At 43.1% G+C, this 26808-nt stretch overlaps 1 protein-coding gene across 1 annotated transcript in view; it reads left to right on the top strand.

The window, feature by feature from the left end:
* Rerg (RAS like estrogen regulated growth inhibitor) overlaps positions 1-26808 on the top strand; it is a 127346-nt gene that overhangs the window by 88700 nt on the left and 11838 nt on the right. Inside the window, exon 3 of the mRNA XM_052175165.1 lies at positions 24884-24940. Coding sequence (XP_052031125.1) covers positions 24884-24940 — 57 coding nt within the window. The remainder of the gene's footprint in view (positions 1-24883; positions 24941-26808) is intronic.

Genomic DNA, 26808 nt, shown 5'->3' with positions numbered 1-26808 from the left:
TTGATCCATTTGGAGTTGAGCTTGGTACAAGGAGATAAGAATGGATCGATTCTCATTCTTCTGCATGCTGACCTCCGATTGAACCAGCACCATTTGTTGAAAAGACTATCTTTTTTCCACAGGATGCTTTCAGCTCCTTTGTCGAAGACCAAGTGACCATAGGTGTGTTGGTTCATTTCTGGGTCTTCAATCCTATTCCATTGATCCGCTTGCCTGACATTGTACCAATACCATGCAAGTTTTTATCACTATTGCTCTATAGTAAAGTTTGAAGTCTGGGATACTGAATTCCCCTGAAGTTCTTTTACTGTTGAGAATAGTTTTAGCTATCCTTGGTTTTTTGTTATTCCAGATGAATTTGAGAATTGCTCTTTATAGTTCTATGAAGAACTGGGTTGGAATTTTGATGGGGATTGCATTGAATCTGTAGATTGCCTTTGGCAAGATGGCCATTTTAACTATATTAATCCTGCTCATCCACGAGCATGGAAGATTTTTCCATTTTCTGAGATCTTCTTCAATTTCCTTCTTCAGAGATCCGAAGTTCTTGTCATATAGGTCTTTCACTTGTTTGGCTAGAGTCACCCCAAGATACTTTATGCTGTTTGTGGCTATTGTGAAGGGTGTCATTTCCCTAATTTCTTTCTAGGTCTGTTTATCCTTTGAGTATATAAAGGCTACTGATTTGCTTGAGTTGATTTTGTAGCCAGCCACTTTGCTGAAGTTGTTTATCAGCTGTAGGAGTTCTCTAGTAGAGTTTTGAGGGTCACTTAAGTAGACTATCATATCATGTGCAATAGTGATGGTTTTGACTTCTTCCTTTCCAATTTGTATCCCTTTGACTTCCTTCTGTTGTCTAATTGCTCTAGCTAGGACTTCAAGAACAATATTGAAAAGATATGGAGAGAGGGGGCAGCCTTGTCTAGTCCCTGATTTTAGTGGGATTGCTTCATGTTTCTCTCCATTTAGTTTGATGTTGGCTACCGGTTTGCTGTATATTGCTTTTACTAGGTTTAGATATGAGCCTTGAATTCCTGTCCTTTCCAAGACTTTTAGCATGAAAGGATGCTGGATTTTGTCAAATGCTTTTTCAGCATCTAATGAAATGATCAGGTGGTTTTTTTCTTTGAGTTTGTTTATGTAGTGGATAGCATTTATGGATTTCCTTATATTGAACAGTCCGTGTATCCCTGGGATGAAGCCTACTTGATCCTGGTGGATGATTGTTTTGATGTGTTCTTGGATTTGGTGGGTAAGAATTTTATTGAGTATTTTTGCATCGATATTCATAAGGGAAATTGGCCTGAAGTTCTCTTTCTTTGTTGGATCTTTGTGTGGTTTTGGTATCAGTGTAATTGTGGCTTCGTAGAAGGAGTTGGGTAGTGTTCTGTCTGTTTCTATTTGGTGGAATAGTTTGAAGAGTATTGGTGTTAGGTCTCCTTTGAAGGTCTGATAGAATTCTGCACTGAAACCATCTGGTCCTGTGCTTTTTTTGGTCGGAAGTCTATCTATGACCCTTCTATTTCTTGGGGGTTATGGGTCTGTTTAGATGATCTATTTGATCCTGGTTTAATTTTGGTATTTGGTAACTGTCTAAGAAATTGTCCATTTCCTCCAGATTCTCCAGTTGTGTTGAATACAGGCTTTTGTAGTAGAATCTGATGATTTTTTGAATTTCCTCAGTTTCTGTTGTAATATCTCCGTTTTCATTTCTAATTTTGTTAATTTGAATACTTTCTCTTTGCCCTTTGGTTAGTCTGGCTAAGGGTTTATCTTGTTGATTTTTGAAAGAACCAGCTCCTGGTTTTGTTGATTCTTTGTATGGTTCTCTTGGTTTCTACTTGATTGATTTCAGCCCTGAGTTTAATGATTTCCTGTCTTTTCCTCCTCCTGGGTGAATTAGCTTCTTTTTGTTCCAGGGCTTTCAGCTGTTCTGTTAATCTTCTAGTGTATGCTCTCTCGAATTTCTTTTTGGATGCACTCAAAGCTATGAGTTTTCCTCTTAGCACTGCTTTCAATGTGTCCCATAGATTTGTGTATGTTGTGCCTTCATTTTCATTAAATTCTAAAAAATCTTTGATTTCTTTCTTTATTTCTTCCTTGACCAAGGTATTATTGAGTAGAGTATTGTTCAGTTTCCATGTGTATGTGGGCTTTCTGTTGTACTTATTGTTATTAAATACCACTTTTACTCCATAGTGATCTAATAGGAGGCATGGGATTATTTCAATCTTCTTATATTTGTTGAGGTCTGTCTTGTGACCAACTATATGATCTATTTTGGAGAAGGTACCATGAGGTGCTGAGAAAAAGGTGTATTCTTTTGCTTTGGGATGAAAAATTATATATATATATATATGTTAAATCCAATTGGTCCAAAGCTTCAATTAGTTTCACTGTCTCCCTGTTTAGTTTATGTTTTCCTGTGGGTCCATTGATGAGAGTGGATGTTGAAGTTACCCACAATTATTGTGTTAGGTGCAATGTGTTCTTTGAGCTTTAGTAAAGTTTCTTTTATGAATGAGGGTGCCCTCGTATTAGGAGCATAAATATTCAGGATTGAGAGTTCTTCTTGTTGGATTTTTCCTTTGACCAGCAAGAAGTGACCTTCCATGTCTCTTTTGATGACATTAGGTTGAAAGTCAATTTTATCTGATATTAGAATGGCAACTCCAGCTTGTTTCTTGAGTCCATTTGCTTGTAGAATTGTCTTCCAGCCTCTTACTCTAAGGTAGTTTTTGTCTTTGACACTGAGGTGTTTCCTGTATGCAGCAAAATGTAGGGTTCTGTTTAAGTAACCAGTCTGTTAGTCTATGTCTTTTTATTGGGGAATTGAATCCATTGATGTTAAGAGATATTAAGGAGTAGTGGTTATTGCTTCCTATCATTTTTTATGTTAATTTTATACTTGTGTGGTTATCTTCTTTTGGGTTTGATGAAAGAAGCTTAATATCCTGCTTTTTCCAGGGTATAGTTTCCCTCATTGTAATGGTGTTTTCCCCCTATTATCCTTTGTAGGGCTGGGTTTCTGGAATGATATTGTGTAAATTTGTTTTTGTCATGGAGTATCTTGGTTTCTCCATCTATAGTGATCGAGAGTTTCGCTGGGTATAGTAGTCTCGGCTGGCATTTGTGTTCTCTTAGAGTCTGCATGAGCTCCGCCCAGAATCTTCCAGCTTTCATGGTCTCTGGTGAGAAGTCTGGTGTAATTCTGATAGGTCTTCCTTTATATGTTACTTGCCCTTTTTCTCTTACTGCCCTAAGTATTCTCTCTTTGTTTAGTACATTTGGGGTTTTGATTATTATGTGACGGGAGGTAGTTCTGTTCTGGTCCAGTCTGTTTGGAGTTCTGTAGGCTTCTTGTATATTCATGGGCATCTCTCTCTTTAGGTTAGGGAAGTTTTCTTCCATAATTTAGTTGAAGATATTTGCTGGCCCTTTATGTTTTAAATCTTCACTCTCATCACAGCCTATAATCCTTAGATTTTGCTTTCTTATTGTGTCCTGGATTTCCTGGATGTTTTGGGTTACAAGCTTTTTGCATTTTGCATTTTCTTTGACTGTTGAGTCGATTGTTTCTATGGTATCTTCAGCATCTGAGATTCTTTCTTCTATCTCTTGTATTCTGTTGTTGATATTTGTCATCTATGGTCCCTGATTTTTTCCCAAGGTTTTCTATCTCCAAAGTTGTCTCCCTTTGTGCTTTCTTAGTTGTTTCTACTTCTCTTTTTAGATCCTGGAAGTTTTTGCTCAGTTCCGTCATTTGCTTGTTTGTGTTTTCCTCTAATTCTTTGAGAGATTTTTGTGTTTCCTCTTTCATGACTTCTGCCTGTTGATCAAAGTTCTTCTGTATTTCTTTAAGTGATTTTTGCATTTCCTCCTTATTGGCTACAAACTTCTGACCCATATTATCCTGAATATTGATCATTTTTCTCCTGAATTTCTTTAAGAGATTTATTTATGTCCTTCATGTGTTCCTCTAACAGCATCCTTATCAGTGCTTTTAAATCCAGCTCTTGTTTTTCTGGTGTGTTGGTGTATCCAGGACTTGCTATTGTTGGAGAATTGGGTTCAGATGCTGCCATAATGCCTTGGTTTCTGTTAGTAATGTTCCTATGCTTGCCTTTAGCCATCTAGTTCTCACTGGTGTTAGATGGTCTTATTGTCACTGGCTGGTGCTTCAACCTACTGTGGACCTTTAAGGCTATTTCCATGACATTGGATGACTGTGTTTCCTCTGGCACAGATTACTGATATGCTGCCTTCCTCTTTTGTGTCTTTGGAGCCCTGCTCAGTCTTGCCTCAAGAAATCTTATACTCGGGTTGTCAAGGTGAACCAGGTGTTCTCAAACTGCTCTGTTATGGAGCAAAGATGGTGTGTGGGGTCACTCCCTCTGTTGATTCTCACGTAGGACACAGGCCCCACGACCGACTGGCTTGCAGATAAACTGTCTATGTTCTCAGGTCCTGGGTGCAGGCAAACCCCTGGAGATTTGCACCCCCAGAGACCTTAAGCTCAGGATAATACAGTACCTAGTGATGTTTTTCTGCCCTGGCAGGCCACAAAGATGGCCACGGGGAGTTGCTCCCTCTGCTGCTCTCCAGGCAGGACACAGGCCCCATGACCTACCAGCTGGGAGATGAAACAGCTGTGTGCTCAGGTCCTGGGCGCAGGCAGACCTCTGGCAGTTTGCACCCCCAGAGATCTTAAGCTCGGGGTGATACAATACCTAGTGACACTCTTCTGCCCCGTCAGGCAGTGAATATGGCCACTGGGATTCTCTCCCTCTGCTGCTCTCCAGGCAGGACACAGGCCCCACGCCTGGAGGTCTGGCAGACAAACCGCCTATATGCTCAGTTCTTGGGTGCAGGCAGACCCCTGGCAGTTTGCACCCCCAGAGATCTAAAGCTCGGGGTGATACAGTACCTAGTGACATTCTTCTGCTCCGGCAGGCAGCGAATATGGCCATGGAGATTCTCTCCCTATGCCGCTCTCCCGACAACCTAATCTTGATCTCAGATTGCATTCTCATCTCAAAGATACAATCTAAGAGTCAATTTCATACGGTTTGGGCCTGAAACATCAGATTTCTCTTGATGGACTTGGTTGGGCTGCCACCTCCTTACTTGTCCTGTGAAACTTAAAGTCTGATGCTAAGCAACTAAATGACCTCACTGACCTTAAGACTTTAAGGTCTATACTACAGACCCTGGGCATACCTTACCTTGCGATAGAACATTCATGTTTACATGTGAAGTATCCCCCACAAGCCCCTTATTTGAACATGTGGGACCCTACTTGTGTTACTATTTGAGAAGGTTGTGGAACGATCAGGAGGTAGAGACTTCTCTCTTCCTTGTCTTGTGTGTTTATCCCCCGGCTTCCAAATAGGAAGTGTCCAGAGACAGGGGGACACAGAGGTCTCACTGCAGTCTAGCCATGAGGGCCGATATCTTGTGATAGGGTTCAAGTCAGCAGTGATACCATCTCTTCCTTCATATTAGAGCCCTGAGGGTGGAAATCAAGGGCTAATGTAAAAGAGGAAAGGAAAAGATGGGGGAAACTATAGAAAATTTCAGCCCAAAAGATCTCACTCCCTTCATAACCTCCACTCATTTGTTCTAATCTTGTTCCCACAGTGCCGGGCACTTAGCCTGCCCTTGGTGCTGGTAAACGGCAACTAGAGGCATCGTTCATTGTGTTTGTGCGATCCAAAGTTTTATGGCTGAACAAAATACCGGCCAATGACGGTTTAAATGGGCATGTTAGAGAACTGGCTATGACAGAACAACTAATAACAGCTTGGGGCTAGGGCCCTTCTTTTTATTCTCCCAAGCTCACTCCAGTTTAGCTATTATCCATACCAACCCACTTCCTCACGCACTGAGCCCAATCCTGAGCCCTCATGAATCTGTAGGATGAGAAGACGGAAGCCCATCCCCCCTCTGTAGAGAACATTCACTGAGGAGCCTCCAGGTCTCCCTCTTGCTTCAGGCACCTCCACTACTTTTGCCTTCATCAGCTCAGGTGCTAACGGTGTCATCAACCTGGAGTCTGCGACATTCTTCCATTCAAACTGGGTTTTCTAGTGACCTCATCGAACCATGAGGTTATTCTAACAAATATCAGATGTGCATATAGTATGGAATCTGTACTCAACTCCAGAATATTTTCCCTCCACTTAGAATATTCCACTGTGCACAGTGCTCAGCTCCACGAGGACACATTCATTCAGATATATAATGTGCTTTCATCATATCCCCTTGTATGCCCACCCTCACCATTTTCTCTCCCCTCTCTCCCTTCTCTTCTCCCACCAGCCCTCTTGACCCTGCTTAGACTGTTTCATTTCTACGTTCATGTCATCCGTTCATGAGTTTATGTTTCTGTTTACAATCTAGGGCCCACAATAAGAGAAAACATTTGTCTCTTAGCAACTTGCACAATTCACTTAATGTGATAATCTCTTCCTTCATTTTTCCCAAAGATGACATCATTACTTTGTTTTTATAAAGAACTAAAACTGTATGGTGTATTCCACATTGCTTCCATCTGTTCTTCCCTTAAGGCACACACCTAGATTGATTCTATAACTTAGCTGTTATGAATACTGCAAGTGCCTCTGGGATGTGTTGACTTGTAATCACCCAGGAACAAACTGGGTCATATAATAGATCTGATTTTGTTTCCTTAGGAAAATGCTTATAGATTTTTCACAGCGGTGAGGCTAGTTTACATCCCCAGCAGCAGAGTGGAGGTGTTCCCTTGTCTCAGTGTCCAGTGTCCTCTCCAGTACTTGTTGTTACTCTTTTTTTGTTTGGTTGTTTTTTTTTTGTTGTTGTTGTTGTTGTTGTTGTTTTGAAACAGGGTTTCTCTGTGTAGCCCTGGCTGTCCTGGAACTCACTCTGTAGACCAGGCTGGCCTCGAACTCAGAAATCTGCCTGCCTCTGCCTCCCAAGTGCTGGGATTAAAGGCATGCACCACCTGGCTATTATTCTTTTCTTAATGCCTGCCCTTCTGGCTAGAGTGAAAGGAATCTCTCTGTTGTTTTAATTTGCATTTCTCTGATTACTAATGATCTGATTCCAGTTTCTGGATCCCTTTGCCTCTGCATCTCCAATGTGTAAATGTTTCTGTTATTTCCTCTGATGAAGGGATTATATGAGAGCCATCTGTACAAATACATGGCTTGGACTGAGCCCAGATTGTTTCTTTCTTTGCTCTGACTATTCTTAGGCATAGGCCTGGAAGTTTCTAGCCTCCATACAATCTAATTTTACAAGATAACTGATTCTATTCTGTTTTCCTTAGCTCCATCCTGAGTTGCTGTGCTTGGCTCATACTAACATCAGCAATGCATTCTAATCTTCTGGCTCATTCTCATGCTCTGGCTCGTTCTATCTTCACTTGTGTCTAGCTTGTTCTCTCTACAACCTGTATCTATAAAACTGTCTGAGCAAACCACCTCTCTCTGTCTCTCTCTCTCTCTGTCTCTCTCTCCCTGTCTCCTATCTCTCTCTCTCTCTCTCTCTCTCTCTCTCTCTCTCTCTCTCTCTCTCTCTCTGTCTGTCTCTCTCTGCCTCCACTTATGTAGCCTCTCTTTTCTGTGTTCTTCTCATATGAGTTGGGTGTATCCTATCTCTGACACATCTGTCAAATCTTTCTCTGATTCATCACTTTGTCTGCCCCTCAGTTAGACATCACTTTCAAACATGGCTGCCTCCTTCTACAAACTAACATTACCCTCATTGTTAGGGATTCAAGGTGTACTTAACAATGTGTTTGTACTCCAGCCAGATCATAAGGTAATCCAGGACATGTTTTCATTCTGGCTGAATCATATAGGACTAGAAGACCTTTGGGTATGGTGCCTTGCCAGAGCAGCCATGTTGCTGGATTAAATTTTGTCTATACTACTGCTCATCTAGAAGTTACTGATATCTTGTAAAAAAAAAATTCTAACCTGACTTCTCATCTCTTCTCCACCCACAGCTTTTCTCCTCTTCAGGATCCCGCATTTCATCTTCCTGTTTTCTTGCATCATAAACCTGCAATTTCTGTTCATTGTTCTCTTACTCTGAATGACTGTCCCCAAACCAAATCTGGCCATTTCCTACCCATAGTTCTACCCTGGTCCATGCTGAATTCCAGTTCTCATATTAGCCTTCCCACTGCTCGCCCTGCGATTGATTGCCTATCACAGAAAAATCAAATCCTTCCTTACAGTGATCAGATGCCTCCTGGTGTCAAAGCAGGTTTTTATTTTTTATTTTTTTTCCCATTCATCTGCAAACTCCTTGTGATGTCAGCCTCTGCCTGGCCTTTATCTCCTCCCAGCTTTCTCTTTGTTCTCTCTCAGTTTGGTGTTACTCCCTGACTCTCTTCCTTACACAAGTGCATCTTGTCTTTGAACTTTGCGCATGCTCGTCCTTATATCTTAGGTATGTAGATATCTGCGTCAGTCCACTGACTGCCTTCAGTCTCTGTCAAGGCACCTTCAGTCTCAGTAAAACCTATCATAGCCACCTCCCTGCCCCCCCCCCCCAAATACACCACCACAACTCTCCCTGCCCTGCTTCCTTTTCCACTTCTGCACTTGTCCCCATAAAATATAGCAGCTTAAAAACCTATGTTCTGATTTGTTATGTCTTTTCCTGAAATCTAAGGGTCATGAAACTCCTGGGATGAGGCCTTTGTCTACCTTTCTAGGACCCAACAGAGCCTGGTATGTAATAGTTGCTTGCTTGCTAAATACTGATTGATTGATTGATTGATTGATTGATTGAATGAGTGATGAGCAAAATAGACTAAGGGCCAATAGAGCTCTTCAGCAACCAGCCCAGTGCCATACACTTAATTGTTACTAGTAAAAATGTGTTGTGTGCTGAATACACGGATAGAATGGGTTAAATATATGGCATTATCTTGAACTCTAAAACTCACAGAAACACACAGTACCCTGTACCTAGGCCTGCCAGGCAAAGATTTACTTTATATTTTCTGTAGGTATTTTTGTCTCTTTCTTTTGAATTTTTTTAATAGTAAGGACCCACTTACTCTCATGGAATTAGTCTTCACCATGTTTAAACAAAGCAGACAGGGAAGGGGATTTATCCTACTTGCCAGTGTCCAGAATACGCATGAACCCGAGAGACCCCCAGCGGAGCCTGTGCTGGCACTTACAGGGAGAAAAGTGTCTCATAGTGCTCACCTGTGTGCAGATACAGTCTCCTTTGGTGCAACTTGCTTTCTGCCTCATATAAATGAAAATCGTGTTCAGAGCAGTTAGAAGAGAAGCTGAGGGAAACAAACTACATAATGAAACTCCACCGGATTGTTAGGGCAGCTGAACTGCCTTAAACACCCTGACATTAATGTTACATATTCATTTTCCTTTGCAACCCTCCCTCCTTTCTCTGTTCCTTTAAGTCCCAAATAACCTTATCCAGAGGAATTCCAGGGAAAACAGATGCAAACTAATTCAGAGACTAATTGACAAATCATCGCCAAATAACTAAATTAATATTTGCATCACACCACATGAGTCTCAGCAACAACTTATCTATGTTAGGATCTTGTAAATGAACACAACAGTGGCTGGATTAATTTTAAAATTTGGTTTCAGAGAGACAGAAGGAGGGGAACAGATGGGGCCTGAAATGAAACCTTACAAAATACTCCAGAGAGCCCCATGGGAAGCGTGCCCTTTCGCCAAGGCAGTTCAGGCTGTTCCGTCCTGGCAATTTACTCTTGAATAAATCTGCTCTAGTAGTTGCTAGAAAGAGAAGACTTTGTTTCATTTGTGTTGAAAAGAAGATAAGGTTAGCAAAGAGACTTTGTAGCAAGGTTTCCAGTCTGAACAAAGCAACAGTCCTGGTTGTAATGGCTACAGGGCAGCACATGCTATGTGAATTGTGAACCATGTCTTAGGGTTTCTCTTCTTGTATAAACATCACAAGCAAGAAGCAAGTTGGGGAGGAAAGGATTTATTTACCTTATACTTTCGCACTGTTGTTCATCACCAAAGGCAGTCAGGACTGGAACTCAGGTTCCAGGTCAGGAAGCAGGAGTTGATGTAGAGGCCATGGAGGAATGTTACTTACTGGCTTGCTTCCCCTAGTTTGTTTAGCTTGTTCTTCTTATAGAACCCAAGACTACCAACCCAGAGATAGCACCACCCACAAGGAGCCTCCCCCAATGATCACTAATTGAGAAAATGCCTTACAACCGGATCTCATGGAGGCATTTTCTCACCTGAAGCTCCTTTCTCTGTGATAACTCCAGCCTGTGTCAAGTTGACACACAACCAGCCAGTGCAAACTATAATGTATGTTGATTATGCGTCATTGTCATTGGGTTTAGTTTGCATATATGTGTGTGTGTGTGTGTGTGTGTGTGTGTGTGTGTGTGTGTGTACATATATATTATATATATTAACCCACCATATGTTTGGGCACAATCTATAGAATTAAGGTTGTCCTAACTGGCTCCCACATCTGCTGTAAAACTGTGATAACAAGCAACTTGGGAAGAGTGGATGAACTTTGTCTTATAGATTACAGTCCATTGTCGAGGGAATGCAGGACAGAGCTCAGGGCAAGGACCCAGAGAACAGAACTGGAGAAATGCTGCTTACTTCATTGCTTTTACTGAGCCTACTTTCTTATACAACCCAGAACCTACAGTCCAGGAACCACCCACAGCAGGCTGGGCACTCCCACACCACTAATCAATCAAGATAGTGCCTTAGAGAGTTTGATTCCCATTGGGTCACAATGTCCTGAACCTCTAGCTCTTGGATAGCTGACCTGCTCTACTGGTACCCATACACACAAAGCACACACACACACACACACATACACACACATACATTAATAAAATAAAATAAAAATTTAAAAGAGGAAATGTATCTTAGGCTGAAACTTGGGAGACAATGCAGAAGAAACCATGAAATCTGTTGTGTTTTTTATTAAATGAGCTACTAGTTTGCTCAAACAGTGGTAGCAACAGTCTGAATATTTAAAATGACTGACAGCAGCTACCCAGGGAAGGGTGGATGAGAGTTGGGGTCTGCTGCTCTGTGGCTATAAACACAAGGAGGAAAAATAGACATTAATACCATATGCATTTCACCTTCCAGCAAAAAGTAATCATTAAAAACCGAGTCTTACATTCAAATCCTTTCGCAACAGAAGAAATACTTAATTCCTTGCAGGCAGTCCTGGCGAACCCCAGTACCATTAACAAACACACAAGAAACTAGAAAATTATAAATACAAATGCCGCATTGGGAAGTTGACATTTATCTCTTAATTGTTACTCTTATCATTAAGGCAAATAATTTTCGATGTATTTAAAGCTTGTTGGCAAGTTTGGATCATGAATGTGTAGATTCTGATTGGCATTTGATGTATTAAGTTTGGATTCAAAGGCAAAACCTAGTGACCTCATTCCAATGTTCCACACTGATCCTCACTTCTTTGTTCCAATTGAGCAATAATATATTGCTGGCCAATCCTATTTATTGATTTTGCTCTTGAGATGTTTATGACTGTCATTTTGCGATATTCATAAGTATTCCCAAACTTCTTATCATGTCTGTTGGGAATTTTAAGCGACTCCTCCAAGCTCTTTCCTCCTCTCATCTGTCCTACGCTAAGGCTAAGGCGCAGCTGCCATTCTCCAGTTCGCCCTTCCCTCACCACTTCCTCAGGAACAAGAGTCAATACTTGGGATTCGAATGTGCTGAACTGAGGCTCCAGAGCTAGGGTCTCGTAAACAGAATGGTTTCTAACAGTTCTTGGAAAATGTATTAAGAAAAGCCTTTCACAGGAAACGTGTACTTCTCTGAGAACTCTTTTTTTTTTTCAGGGTGATAATCTCAGCATGCAGAACAAGTCCACATTTCCAGGCTTGAATGAACAGTCATTTCAAAGCTAATCTTCTAGTCCATCTGGATCTAATTTCCCTTGTATTTCCACCCCTACCTTATAAAGCCTGTGTCTGATACCGCGTTCATTTTACACATCCATTACGTGGTTCCGTTTCTGTTTTTATGAGACTTAAGGATTTTTTTTGTGTCCATTTGTTTTGAGCTTCACAGGAAAGACAGCAAGGGGCCAGTTTGATAAGGTGTGGGGCGCGGAGTCATTTTAGAGACTGCAGCTATAGAAACAGCAGATTGTTTAAATGCCAGCTTTGATCTGGATCCCTTCACTCTTACAGTAAAGTTAGAAATCTGAGATGAGGTTGAAATCCTGGGAAGTGAGGGAGGCTCCCAGAGTTATGACAAGGCCCCGTTCTGGACGTCTCTGTTTCCCTTAAACCGTCTATAGCATCTTTGCCTCATCAACTACATCTGCAACCCAGCAGAGTGGGCTGATGACCAGGCTCGATTTCTCCAGCTGCAGGGCCAGCAGTTATGGGACAGCGTGTGACGGTAACTATAACAGGACAGACAGCCAAGAGATACAGGTTGATTATGTGACAGACGGATTGATGGATGGATGGATGGACGGACGGATGGACAGATGGACGGACAGACGAGTAAAGGATGATGGGTGAGCAAGTGTGCTATAGAAGGATGGAGAGATGGAACTCTCTATTTAATACTGTCATTAGCATCACAGGCTCACTATCTTCAAACATGATGTAACTTAAAAAAAAAAAAAACAAAAAAACATTGACTTTCCAGAATTTCAACCTGTCTGAAACCCTTGTTCTCATTCCTCTCCCATACTCGGAACAGACTTTTCTGGACTAGGCCAAGTCCCGCCATCTTTATACCCAGCAACTTCTGTGTGTGCCTATGAACTTCAGCGTAAACCCAAGCACCCCCATGTGACATAAGAGTTTCTTCATATTCTGGGCTCAGAGAACTTCACAGCGATCCCCGGACATACCTGCATAGCTCCACCCACACAGTACATGCCCATCTCTGACCATGTGACTCCTGGATGAACTTGGCTTTTCTGCGTCTACACGATTAGACATGACAAGTGTCTACTTGACTTTCTATCTACAAGTCAGCAGGCTTCAACTTGTCCAAGCCTCTGTTTACAACTGAGCTCTAATATGAAGTCATCCTGCCTGCACAATCTTCTACCTTGCTTTCTTTGGTGCTTTGCATGACATTCAGTAAATGCACACTGATTAAATGTGAAAATTGCATATGAGAGGAAGAGAGACTTGGTAAAATGGCCTCTCTCTGTGTGAGTAGGTCTACACACACAGGGGGTCTATAAATACACATCTGTGCATGCAATGTAATCTCTCTTCATCTTATTTTTTTATTTTAGTTTTCATATGTATGAGTATTTTGCCTACATGCATGTCTGGGCATCAGATACTCAGGAACTGTAGTTAGATGGTTGTGAGCTGCCATCTGGATACTAGTAATGAAATCTAGTTCCTCTAGAACTAGCCAGTGTTCTTAACCTCTAAGCCATCTCTCCAGACCCCACCCATCCACCCACCTTATTTTTTCTGATAGGAAAGGATCTGTCGCTGGGTCTGGATCTCACTGATAAACTGGCTTGACCAACAACAAGCTCCAGAGATTCACCTGTCTCTGCCTTCTCAGCAATGGAGTTATAGCCACATACCACCATGCCAGCTCTTCATGTGTGTGCTGGGGTTCCAAACTCGGCTCCTCGTGGCTCTATAGCAAAGATTTTGCTAAGCCATCTTTCCATTCGCAAACAATTTTTAAAGGACTGGAGTTAGTTATCAGTAAATGCATCTGAAATTTGATATTTGTGCCTATATCTTTGCTAGGAGACTTTCTCTCAAGTCCCGACTTTCAAATCATGCAGTTGCTACTATTCTACCTCCAGTCCAGAAGTTATTTTTGTTTTCTTTTGACAAAGTCCAAGACATTTCAAAGTAGCACATTATTCATCTCCACCACTGCCAGTTCTTGATAACCCAAAGCCTCAAAGAGCTGCCCTAGGTCGACATGGCAAACCATGCCAGACTGTGCGGGAACAGCGTTAGCTCTGTTCCCAGAGGCACAATGACCGCTGTTCCTTGTAGGAGAAAAGGGCATCCACAGAAAGCCCCACCCTGAGGAAGGCTGTGCACACAGGACATAGGGCAGAGAAAAGACCCAGGTCTCAAAGAGAAAAACTGTGGCAGGCCCAGGGTGTGAGAGAGGAGGAAAGTGAAATCTGGAGGTTTGGTTTGGCCTGAGACTACAAAGGTCCAGGTGAAGGGGAAGAGAGGTTCAGTTTAGTTTGTAATCTGAAGTTTATGAGTTTCTGTGGGTCCTGAGCAAGACAATGGCTGGATTCAATCTGGCCCTGTGATATGTTCCAATCTGATGTGGAGAGTGAAGGAAAGAGGTACGTTCCTCGTGAAAGGCTGAGATGGTACATGCCTGTGATCCCAGAACACAGGAGGTGTAGGCAGGAGGAGTTCCATGAGTTTGAAACTTGACCCTGTCTCTTCCTTAGGGTTTTACTGCTATAAGCAGACACCATGACCAAGGCAACTCTTATAAAGACAGCATTTCATTGGGGCTGGCTTACAGGTTCAGAGGTTCAGTCTTTCATCATCAAGGCGGGAGCATGGCAGCATGCAGGCAGGCATGGTGCAGGAGTTGCTGAGAGTTCTACATCTTCATCTGAAGGCTGCTAACAGAATACTGGCTTCTGTCGAGCTAGGATGAGAGTCGTAAAGCCCATGCCTGCAGGGACACACCTATTCCAACAGGGCCACATCTTCTAATAGTGCCACTCCATGGGCCAAGCACATACAAACTATCACAGGAGGAGTCACTGTGATGCTAAGCTTGAACGTGTAGCATAGCCAAAGGCTATATGTAGAGAAGGACCAGTCACCTGCCCCTTTAATTCTAGGCTGGGGCAGGAACATCATGGTTAGCCCTTCATAAAGTGACTCCCAGTCCATCTCTTGTGTTTCCTACTCTGGCAAACACATGAAAGCTATCCTCTCTGGATCAGGAAAGTGAGTAAGGCTCTCCACCGTCTGCCCTTTCTTTTTCAGTTTTTGCAACAGGAATGCTGTGATAGCAGGACTTGTGTCATCTTCTAATTTGGGATTAAGTCATAGTCTCTGTTGATCTCCCCACCACCGTCACCTCTCTCTTAGTTTTCCCAGGGCATGCAAAAGCACACATTCTCAGGTCTTTGGGAATAAGACCCACGTGATGTTTTCTTTGCTGAGGTGGTTGCCTAAGGTGGTTCTTTGTTTCTCCTGGAATCTGTCCAAGAGACATCGGCTCACTGTGCTCTGAGCTATGCTTGGTGTCCACACCATTATGTACTTCCTGTCTGTGTGATATGTTGCCTGAATAAACGACCTTTTGAAGAGAAAAGAAAAAATCTTACTTATCTTAAAGTTTTCCCTTTGCTTCTCAAAATTTATATTCTCTTGCTGTGTTGCCATGGTTTTGGGTCATGGTAATTTTCTCTGGTAAAGAAGAAGTCCAGTCATGAACCAAAAATGCAGTTCCCAGAGCCTGCTTCCTGGGAACAATGTATGGTATACACTCATAGAGAAGAAAAATCCCAACCATGTAGAATCAAATCCCATGTGGAAATATTAAGATAGAGTGGTAACTATTGTATATTGTTTAAAAGACGTATTTAGAGATTTAACAAAGTTACTAGATTCAGATGCAGCTCCCCCATTTAACTGCCCTGCAAAAAGATAGTTCATCAACCTCTGATCATGTTCTTTCTGTGTAAAGTAGGAATGTTAATTCCTGCTTTCAAGACTTTGTATGATAAACAAATTCACCTGTGATCTATGTCCAATCTGTACTTGACTCCCCTCGAATGATCAGAAAGTGCAGTTGGTGTTCATACTGAAGGCATTCCCAGAATCCCTCTAATGCCATATTCAAGGAGTGTATACACTTCAGACCAACAGTTTATTTGATCAATGAATGGAAGTTTAGCTTCACACAATGGAGCAGGTCAATCCTCCTGCAGTCATCACCTGGACCAATCATATGTACAAAGCTGGTAGACTGGGTGGGCATCAGAACCAGGACTTGAACCTGAGAAGGGTTGATAGATATTTTCAAGAAATAGAAAGGAAGAAGGAAGAGTTTCAGCTCAGGACCCCAAGACCAAGCTCTCAGCACAGAGATTTATTTGTCCCCACGGGACAGGGGAGCAGGGAATAAGCGACAAAGACAGGAGATAAAGGACTGGGAAGACGGGAGCAGAAGGAGAGGGAGAGGGAGGAGGGAAATTTGTCCTAGAGGACAAAGGACTGCCTCTGGATATAGAGTAGAGTAGACAGACGTGATATGGCCCACAGGAAACCCTCCGGTTATAAAGATAAAATAGGAAAGCCCATGTTGGGGTGAGTGTGTAATTTTAACTGGGCATGTTGATGCAGTGAGAGGGGGGCTATTGATTTTGCACTTAAATACTTTGATAGCTGGACTCAGTAGTGAGCCTCAGGAGGAGGAAGTGGCCAAATGAGGAAATAGACCTTGCTTTTGGAATGCAATCTAATGACTTTTAGGAAGACAGAGGGAATCGGGGAGTGAGGCAAGGCCTGTCAGAGCCATGTTTGCCAGGCTGGGCTAGCCAGAGTCCCTTCAGACGTCCTCTTTAATGAGCATGGTTCTTCAACACTATAAGCACACCAGAATACAGACCACCTTCAATAGTGGTCTTGAAAGGAAGAATTTATTTAGATTTTAATTGTACCCTCATCTGTTTCTTAAGTGTGACCTATCTGTTTTGTCAGCATTTGTAACAACTGCTAGAGGTGAATTGCTCAAGGCCTCATCTATAGGTCAATGAGGATCGTTCACACTGGATAGGACCCAGGAATATAAATGCTTACAAAGCAGTGGGAAATATTCCATAAAGGGAAGAAACGGAGGCCAATGTCATGCCACAGTAGAGGAAGTGATGTCCTGGCAAAGCCAGGGAGCGTTTTAAACAGGAGCTGACTGTTCCAGCCGTTACTGTAGGTAGACGTGCTGTCTGGTAGACATGAGTCTGCTGTGTCTTGTGTCCTTTGACACCCTTTCCCGTGATGATGTTCCACTCTTTATGCCTACTTACTATGCTGATTAGTTCTTAGCTTGTTGCGGTTTTAAGGAAGCCAAGTTAAAATAAAGCTGGCATGAGAGGACCCCCAGCCCCACCATGGTGCCCTCACATGATACTTAAAGTACTCAACTCCAAAGGAAACAAGCTAAGTCAAATAAATGAAGACGATGAGACAAAGCACTATGGGAGGATTGTCACACTACCCATGTGTATATGTGTGTAATGTGGGTCACAGAAGTCAAAAGCTCCACACCGGGAAAATATACACACTCAAATTTATGTCTAGAAAACAGAGTTTTCTTAGAGATTCTTTAGTCTTGGTTGTCTTCATGGTTTTAGAATAAAATCTGCATTGAGCGTCTTTGTAGAGATTCTTCAGGCTTGATTGTCTTCATGGTTTTAGAATAAAATCTGCAAAACCAAACCATATGTGTTTTTTCCAAGATGGAACAAAGTGTACAGGTGAGCGTGTATGTAAAGACACTTGTGCTTATAACTCACACACAGCGTCCTCTGGAAATTTCCATCCAGAGAGCTTTCAGCCAGAGGAACCGTGGAGGAAGGCCGCGATCTCAGGTAGCATCTTTCTCATCCAAACCCCAAGGATTGGCTGAAAAACTGAGGATCATGAGCCGAAAGTCCCGCCTGATATGAGAAAGCAACTTGGGACTAGTAAAATGGCTTCTGTGGGGAAAGGTGCTTGCTGCCAAGACTGAAAACCTGAATTCAGTCCCCAACACCCACATGATGGAAAGAGAGGGAGGGCTGACGCTTAGAAGTATACACACACACACACACACACACACAGAGAGAGAGAGAGAGAGAGAGAGAGAGAGAGAGAGAGAGAGAGAGAGAGAGAGAATAAAAATCTTTAAAAGAAAGGCGTAGCCGGGCGGTGGTGGCACACGCCTGTAATCCCAGCACTCTGGGAGGCAGAGACAGGCAGATTTCTGAGTTAGAGGCCAGCCTGGTCTACAGAGTGAGTTCCAGGACAGCCTGTTCTACAACGTGAAACTGTGTCTCGAAAAAACCAAATTCAAAAAACCAAAAAAACAAAACAAGAAAGAAAGAAAGGAAGTAAGGAAGGAAGTAAGGAAGTAAGGAAGTAAGGAAGGAAGGAAGGAGGGAGGGAGGGAGGGAGGGAGGGAGGGAGGGAGGGAGGGAAGGGAAGGAAGGAAGGAAGGAAGGAAGGAAGGAAGGAAGGAAGGAAGGAAGGAAGGAAGGAAGGAAGAAAGGCATAAATGATCGAGCTTTAATTTCTTCATGCTACAGAGACGTATAATGCAAATTCTTCTCCCAGTGAGTGGGGATGGAAGATGTGCTTGCAGAGTCCAGCCCAGGGTCTGAGCTCACGGTGCACATTCAGTAAATAGGAGCGGGTAATCAGATCACTGCACTCTCACGGTTGTATCATCATACTGTTGTTGACACTATTTCAGTCAAGGCTGTGCTTGGCTAGAGGAACAAACAATTCCAGGCGATAGGAAAACTTTCTCTCATGCATTGCCTTTATTGCCTGGTTTTATTATGATGTTGTAACTACAGATCACAAATTCAAAGCAGAAGCATTTCGTATTGATCTCACTACCCACATTGGCTTAGCAATAGGTACTGTGGCCTCGGGTAGTTGCAGGTACTGAAATCAAATAACCACACAATTGGTGCTGAGGAGGAAGAGGGTTGGGAAGAGAGATACTTTGTGGGTACAGTCTCATTTTCAGAAGCTTGGGGCCTATTATGAATAAATACATTATTTATAATGTTGTCAGGTAGTTATTATAATGGCCTCATAAATTTATTATAATGTTCTCATGTAGTTTTAAACTACATGACAGGTTTTTTTTTTATGACAATAGTTAGGAAAATGTGTAAAAGCCATTATGAAGCAATGTGATATTATGTAGTCTTAGAACTTGAAGTGTTTTCTCAAGGGTCTTGCTGGTTATAGGTTGAAAGCAAAGGGTTCATTTGTTCATAACCAAACCTTTCCCAATTACATGAGGTAGGAAGCGTAAGCACCGTCTTAGAACCTCTGTTAGATGGAGGGTTTTCCCGGTGACGTGAGCAGGATGGCGGCCACAACTCAGAAGGGGCACAGGGTGACCAGGAGGGAACCAGGAAGCAGCAGTGGTTATAAAAGCCTTGACCTCGGGGTGGGGGTGGGGGATAGAGCATTTCCTGTCAGACTGGAGGACCCGAGGTCATTCTCCAAGCTTACACGGCGTGAGGTGAAAACTGACTACTGCAAGCTGTGCTCTGAGTGTCACATGTGCTGTGTGGCACATACATATGTGTGAACACACGCACACACAAATAAATAGATAGATAGATAGATAGATAGATAGATAGATAGATAGATAGATAGATAGATAGATAAATGTGAAAATATTTAAAACTTGGACCTGGGCATTTTCGACACTTGCATGCATATTTTATCTCCGACACTTAGATGTGGATTCTTCCATCCCATCAGTGTGGTTAGTTTTCTCTGCTGCTCTATAATAAATGTGTATTGTCCCATGTTGCTGAGATCCCAGTCGGTTTGTTGCACGGCCTTCGGGGCCCTGCAGGGATGATTAATCGCCACTCCATAGGAGCTTGCCAGCATCCGCTCTATGTCACTACAGCACAGGCAGTGCCTATCAGGTCACTCCAGGAACTTAACAGGACCTAAAAGGCGGCATCAGGAGGTTCTGTCTGTGTTGGTGTTGGGAGGAACTCTTTCCTTATAAATATCAATGCTAGTCTTCATTTGGCTGTATCAGCTTATCTCTTTCTAAAACATATTTCTCATAGAGAACACTTGAAAAAAGTCTTTGTAAGAGACCTCTGTGAGGAGCAAAGATTCCCACTGCTGGTGTCACATTGTGCTTCAAAAAACAAACAGACTCACAACTCTGCCCAAGTTTGTTGGGGTGGAGAAAGCAAGAAAATTAGGCTGGTTTTTATAGTGACTTTCCTTGAGTAGGTAGGTGGTGCTGGGGACTCTGTCTGGGACTTTGTGTGTTCTAGGAAAGTACTCTACCACTGAGCGACACGCCCCCAACTCTCACAACAGACCTTTAAAAGGTATTTTCAATGTTCACCATTAGTGTGTGTGTGCACACAGGTGTCAGTGCACACATATCATGGCATACTTGTGGAGGTCAGAGACCAGCTGTGTGGAGTTGTCTGTCTCTCTCTCTCTTCTTCCACTTTATGTGTGGGTTCCGGGCCTCTAACACAGACCAGCAGGCAAGAACAGCAAACGTCTTCACCCACTGAGCCGCCTCTCTAGCCTTAAACAGTAAACATTTTAATAAACTATACATTTTGGTGTGACAATGGAAAAGACCTTCTGTGCTCCCCTGAGGCTCCTGGAGCCCCTGACATCCTATAGCCACATCACTGTTTAATGGAAGGTTTATACAAGACAGCACGGTACTATCCGGACTTCTGTCGGGATGGGTTTTCTGCAATGTCGTTCAATACTTGGTTGCTCCTTCTCTGTCAAGAGTGAGTTGTTGTCACTATTACTGAGTTTTGTCTTTCATCTATCCAGTAACTGTCATTTCGTCTACCAGGAACAGTGCTAGATATCAGAAAACAAATCCCATGCTCTCATGGGATATGCATTCCTGAATAGCCAAGCAACGTAACAACAACAATCGTAGCAGTAGTGAGAATAGCTGTATAAGACCCCGGTTCCTCTTAACATAGTGGGTGCTTGTAGTAGCTGCGGCTCTCTCATGAGCAGCAGTGCATGATGGGACAATGGGAGGAAACCGCTTCACTTTCCAACTGTGCTCTCCCTTGCTCCTCTCGGCCCAGCCACACTGGCTGTCCTGCTTCTTGCCCATGGATCACACCCGCCACCCACACTTTCCTGTCTTGAAGCCTTCACATTGCCTCTTCTTTACGCCCAGAACATAGTCCCCTATACACTTCAGGTACTGCTTATCAGACAGGATCCACAGGGATGGACAGATGGACTCTCTGGTTAAGAGCATCAGCTGCTCTTACACAGGACCTGTGTTTGATTCCCAGCCCCCATATCAGGTGGCTCACAGCTGCCTGTCACTCCAGTTCCAGGAATCCAGTGCCGTTTTCTGCCTCTTTTTGGGTAGCTGTATGTATGTGGTACACATATGCGGGCACAGACACACAGACACACACACAAATGTAAAATTTAAAAAAAAATCTTTAAAAAGAAAGAGAATTCCCCTTGCCACTCCTTGAATAACTTCCCTCCCCCTCCCCCTCCCCCACCAAGGGCAGATCCTCCCTAAGGTACCGTGGGCGTGCTGTCCCAGGGCATTCATCCTCTCTGGCATACTACACACTTTGGCTGTCCTTTGAATTTATTCAGTTTCTTCCTAGAAGATCAAGTCAGGATGTCAGGGGTGGCGTTTTGAGTTGTGACCTGGACGTTTCCAGACAGAGTTCTACTGCCAGCACAGAGTGGACACTGAGTAAGGATTAGCTCAAGTAATGGAGACTCCAGGACAAAGATGATGTATGAAATAGGCTGCACTGAACAGAGGGCTCCCAACAACAAGGAGGAAGGAACAACGTTAACTGATAAAGCAGCAAATGAAATCCGCAGGGTGGGAGCTGAGATGGGGTAGGCTATATCATATGTAAAAATCATATTCTGTAATGAAATTTGCCAAAAAATATATACTGGTCACCCTTGACCAGTAGTATTACTGAAACATCACTAAAACTTGGATTTACTTTAGAGGATAATAAAACATTTACCAGGCATTACGGCACAGGTGTATTATTCTTTTCATTCTTTATGTTAACAAATTAAAATATTATGAGGATAAACATCTAAAAATATATCAGTTCTTCTTCCCCCAAAATAACCCATGGGGGGAAAAAGCCTTGAAAGGAAAAGGCCTCTTCAGAATGCATAGCTAGTGGTTCCATGTGCTTTTTTATTTGAATAGATTAGTTTCTTAAATGCATGCTCCTGTTGTTGGAAATAGTCACTCATGTGCAGCTGTGTGAAAGAATATTGACACTGTTTAAATTGATGACGTGGGTTCGTCACGGGCATGCTGCCTACTGGAAGGAGGTTATTCTGTATAGTTGCGAGTGAGAATCCGCCAGTATACCAGGAGTCAGCAGGAATGGTTTACTAGCAACAACAAACACGATATCTCAGAGGTAGACAAAAGCTGATCTTTATTATTGGTGTCACGGTCTGACATGTATGTATGCCTGTGGACATGTGGATGCCGTGGTGTGCTTGTGGATGTCAGAGGACAGCTTTCCAAAGCTCTTTCTTTCCTCCCACTGTGGGATTCAAGGGTTAGGCTCACTCAGGTCCTGAGACTTGGGCCACAAGTTCTTTTATCCACTGAACCATCCTGCCAGCCCCAGGTATGCTTTCCTCCTGTATCCTAGAAAATAGTCACAAGTTTGTTAAGAGGGTGACAGGTCTTTGTTATAAGAAAAGTGACCATATAAAGAAGCAGGTGTGCCATTGGGTCCCAGTGACCACAGCTGAAGGACAAAGTTAGGTTATGTAAAATTTGTGTATACATATTCAAAAACCTTAAATATTAAAGAGCACCAGATTCTGAATGTCTTTTACACATCTTCCTTGTAGCATCAAAACATATTGCCAGACCCAGGCATCTTCAAATAGTGCAATTATGTTGAGAGTATTTGATTTTTGAAAGGCAGTGGAGTGTCTAATATAGTTCAGAAATATTTTTGAAAAATGATTAAATTTTAAATGATTTTGGAATTGAGAAGCACCAGTTACATTTTTTTAAGCGGCTCATATGAATAAGTCATTCCTTACAGATAACACTTTTTATAGATTGGCTTTTAGACTTAAAGTGCGCATTCCAACTAAAGATGGAGCCTTTGAGATACCCTGGCCAGCTCTGGGACTCACAGCTCTGGGTCTCACTAAGTGGCCCTAGCTGGCCCAGAACTCACAGAGATCCACCTGCCTCTGTCTCCCAAGTGCTGAGATTAAAGACATGCACTACCTTGCAGGGCTAACATGGATTATTTTTTTAAAAGAGAAAGGTATTTATCTGTACTAATTATTTCATGCATACAAAAAAAGTCAACTTAAAAATTAAAGCCTTAGCTGGGCAGTGGTGGTGCATGCCTTTAATCCCAGCACTTGGGAGGCAGAGGCAGGCAGATTTTGAGGCCAGCCTGGTCTACAGAGTGAGTTCCAGGACAGCCAGGGCTACATAGAGAGACCCTGTCTCAATAAATAAATAAATAAATAAATAAATAAATAAATAAAGCCTTATTCTTAAGAATTCACAGTGCAGACAGAGGGCTCTGCTGAAGCCACGAGTCTACTCCCTCCCTGTGGGAAGACAGGCAGGTTGACGGCCACATTACTACAAGCTCTGGGCATATATTCCTTCAAGTTAAGGCTCACACTCTGAAACTAGCCACCCGCAGGCAAGCCACTTATGGCTGTGGTCTGTCTGACAAAGTCCACGTTGCAGTGTGCATGACAGCCCACAGGACGCACTGAGAGAGAGGCCTGCGTCTCTGCTGATCCTAAAAGTAGCAACAGACTCAAAGGCCATAGCCTTCAACTATTTAGCTTTGTGCCATCAAGGAGGGTCTGTGAGTGGCCCGTTCAAGGCATTTCTGTAAAAATAAAGATAGAATTGACATTTTGAATTAATGAGATACCGTTTCTGAGTGAAGTTCAGTAGAGACCCCGTCAAGGGTCTTCAGAGAATCCCTGAGCTTCCAGCAATTATTTGCCAAATAGTGTGAATGTTCTTTCCCCACCCTCCCCCCAGGGAAAGGATCCAATCTTCCTTGTCTATTTTTAGTGTCTGTGACAGTCTCCATGAAAAACTTCTTCAAGTTTGACAGCCACTCTCAGGAACTGCAAAAGAAGACAACTCTTTGACAAGAGTCCCATCAATTTTCAGGACCATAGTGTCCACTTGTTTAAGCATGTTTTTAAGACAGGGACTATTTATTTAGCTCAAGATAGCCGGGAAGTTCCTGTGTATCCCAAGGTATCCTCAAACACACTATCCTCCTGCCTCAGCCTCCCCATGCTGGGATTACAGGTGTGGGACATCATGAATGACAACCGCTTCTCTTTTTTTAACCCTGCATCTCCAGGTAAAGATGATCCCGATAGCCTATGACTTAAAATAAGTGCAGATTGATGGAGAGATTACAGGTATTTCTTTGAGACAGCCTCTCTTACTCAACAAACCTGGAACGAGGCAGCCGGCAATGCCAACGATCTTCCTGTCTCGGGTCTCCCTCTCATCCCAGCATACCCGGGAATACAGACCTGCAGGGCCACGCCAGCTCTTTTTATGTGGGTGCTGGGATTAGAACTGAGGACCTCATTCTAGCACAGTAAGCACATGTAGCCCAACCATCTCCCCAGCTCCCACTGCCACTTCCCATGAGCTTTTAGAATTCCTACCTCATCGGCTTTGGATAGCTACAGCTTTGTAACATTGTTACCTTGTATCTTTTCATCCCCATAAAGGTGTTCTCTTTTCTTTTTACCTACCTTTGTCAATTCCTATTAACACTCAAACCCCAGAGACCTGTAACTCCTCTCTGAATTAAAAGCTTTGTTGGAATTTCTGCGTGGGTAATTTCACAATGTACTGATTGGGCTTTAGCCTTGTGACAAAAAAAAAAAAAGAATAAATCTAAGCATATTTAAACACCACCAAAGTTTGAGGCTACCGTGTGAATCAGAAGTGTGATCAAAATAATCATAGGTGAACTGGGCTTGTTGTCAAGGAAATCCTGAATGGGTGTATGGTGTTGTCGGAGGGCAAGAACTCCAGCAAGAGCTCACGTTTGACATGTTGTTCTTTTTCTCCCACAGCTATCGTAGTGAGATTTCTGACCAAACGGTTCATCTGGGAATATGACCCAACGCTAGGTAGGTCACGCGTTATGCCCTCACCTCCCCCTCTTCCAACAGGCTCATGATCCTCGAGAGGATGGCATGTCCATTGCACCCTGGATAAGCCCTTTCTGCTGTTTTGGAAGCAGAATGTTTATGTGGTCAAGCATAAAGCCCTCCTTGAAGCCTCCTTGTGCCCCGTCCTATGCTTCGAACCTGCAGGACTTAGTGCAGAAATGAAGAAGTTAAATCCATCCCAGAGAAGATGTAGATGGGTCAATAGGATGCTCAGTCTCCCATCCAATATGCAGCTTGGTCCTCCTGGAAGAAAGACTAACAGAGGCAGCATTTGGGGTGGGACAAAAAGGTACACTGAAGAGACTATCACTCTAAGATCAAAGATCTGTGTATGGCTGCAGGGCGAGTGTAGCAGAAACCTTATTGTGTCCCTTTAGTGTCCACCACGGAGTGTTTGTGGGTAGAGAAGGCAAAAATAGTGTTTATGCATAAATGTGGGTAAAGACTATTCCTAGGCCCCTTTGTTCTAATATTTTTCAATTTTTGATTATGTGTGTGTGTGTGTGTGTGTGTGTGTGTGTGTGTGTGTGTGTGTAGCTCACAGGACAACTGACCAGAATCAATTCTCACCTTCACCATTCAGTCTCAGGGATCAAGCCCAGTTCCCAGGCTTGGCAGAAAGCCCCTTTGCCCAGTGAGCCATATTGGCAGCCCCACTGTTTTGACCGTATGTTTTTGGTACACATTCACTGTGCACAGTATTGAGTTTCTTCACACAGGCAGTTTCTTGCAAATGGGTCATGCGTGGGATTGCACGTTTCATGAAAAGGAAGCTTGCCCCTGGCGCTTTGTGCATTTTCGCCACTTATTCTGCACGTGTTTCTGAACTTACTTCCCTGCATTTGCCCTGTGCTTAAAGTGCTGAAGAAGAAGCCGTTAGCTGACTCTGATCCAGGGGTGACGAGTATGCACATAGGGGTCAAAGGTCGGGTGTCTTCTTCTATTTCCACCCAATTTTTCAAGACAGGACTTCTTGCTGAACCCAAAGTTTACCATTTCTGCTAGAATGGCTGGCCAGCCCCCAGGATCCTACCATCTGGTCCCCCCCACGCCCTCCCATCCCCTAGCATTGTGCTGTTATGCCTGGGTTTTTTGTGTGAGTTCTAAGGATACAATCCCAGGCCTACACTGCACCCACTGAGCCATCTCCCCACATCAAGGCTCTACTTTTTTGACCTCGCAGTCTAGAAGAGTTGGAGAATAAATGACCAGAGTGAGCCGCTGACAGCTGCTGACGGGAAGCGAGTGAGGAAGGGAGAGAGGGCTCTGTCGACTGATTTCTTCAGTGCTCCACGTTAGAGTCTATCTGGAACTTATTTCCTTATTTCAGTGAGGGGGAGGAGGGGAGGACTCGGTACTTATTTGGGAATCATCCATCAGACTTCCTGTCATTAGTAACGCTGTTCTGACATCCTCGTGGGACTTCTGAGGCCATCTTCAGATACCAAGTAATTTTTAGTTAGATGCAATTTGAACATCCAATAACATCCTCCTCTGTTTACGTAATTACTTATTTCTCTTTATTTTCGTCCTGTGTGATATGTCTGTGGGGCTGGCTGCCTGGGGACATTTCACACAGACTCCCCCAGACTCCCTCCCCCCACCTTTTTTTTAAATCACCCCCGACTCCTGTTAATTCCCTCCATTCCTCTGGACGACTCTGCCTCTGTTCTCGTGCCATATACATTTACATGATTTAATGTATCCATATAAAGCCAATGAACCACAAAAGAGGAAACGACGTATGAGCTCTGTCTCCGCAGGGGCTTTAATTTTTGTTGATTATGGTCATTTCCAGTTGCATCCATTTTCCTGCAAATGTGGTA

This window comes from Apodemus sylvaticus, chromosome 2 (genome assembly GCF_947179515.1).
Source record: "Apodemus sylvaticus chromosome 2, mApoSyl1.1, whole genome shotgun sequence".
NCBI classification, from domain to species: Eukaryota; Metazoa; Chordata; class Mammalia; order Rodentia; family Muridae; genus Apodemus; species Apodemus sylvaticus.
The sequence above is the reverse complement of the archived record's forward strand: the minus strand, read 5'-3'. Positions and strand labels throughout refer to the sequence as shown.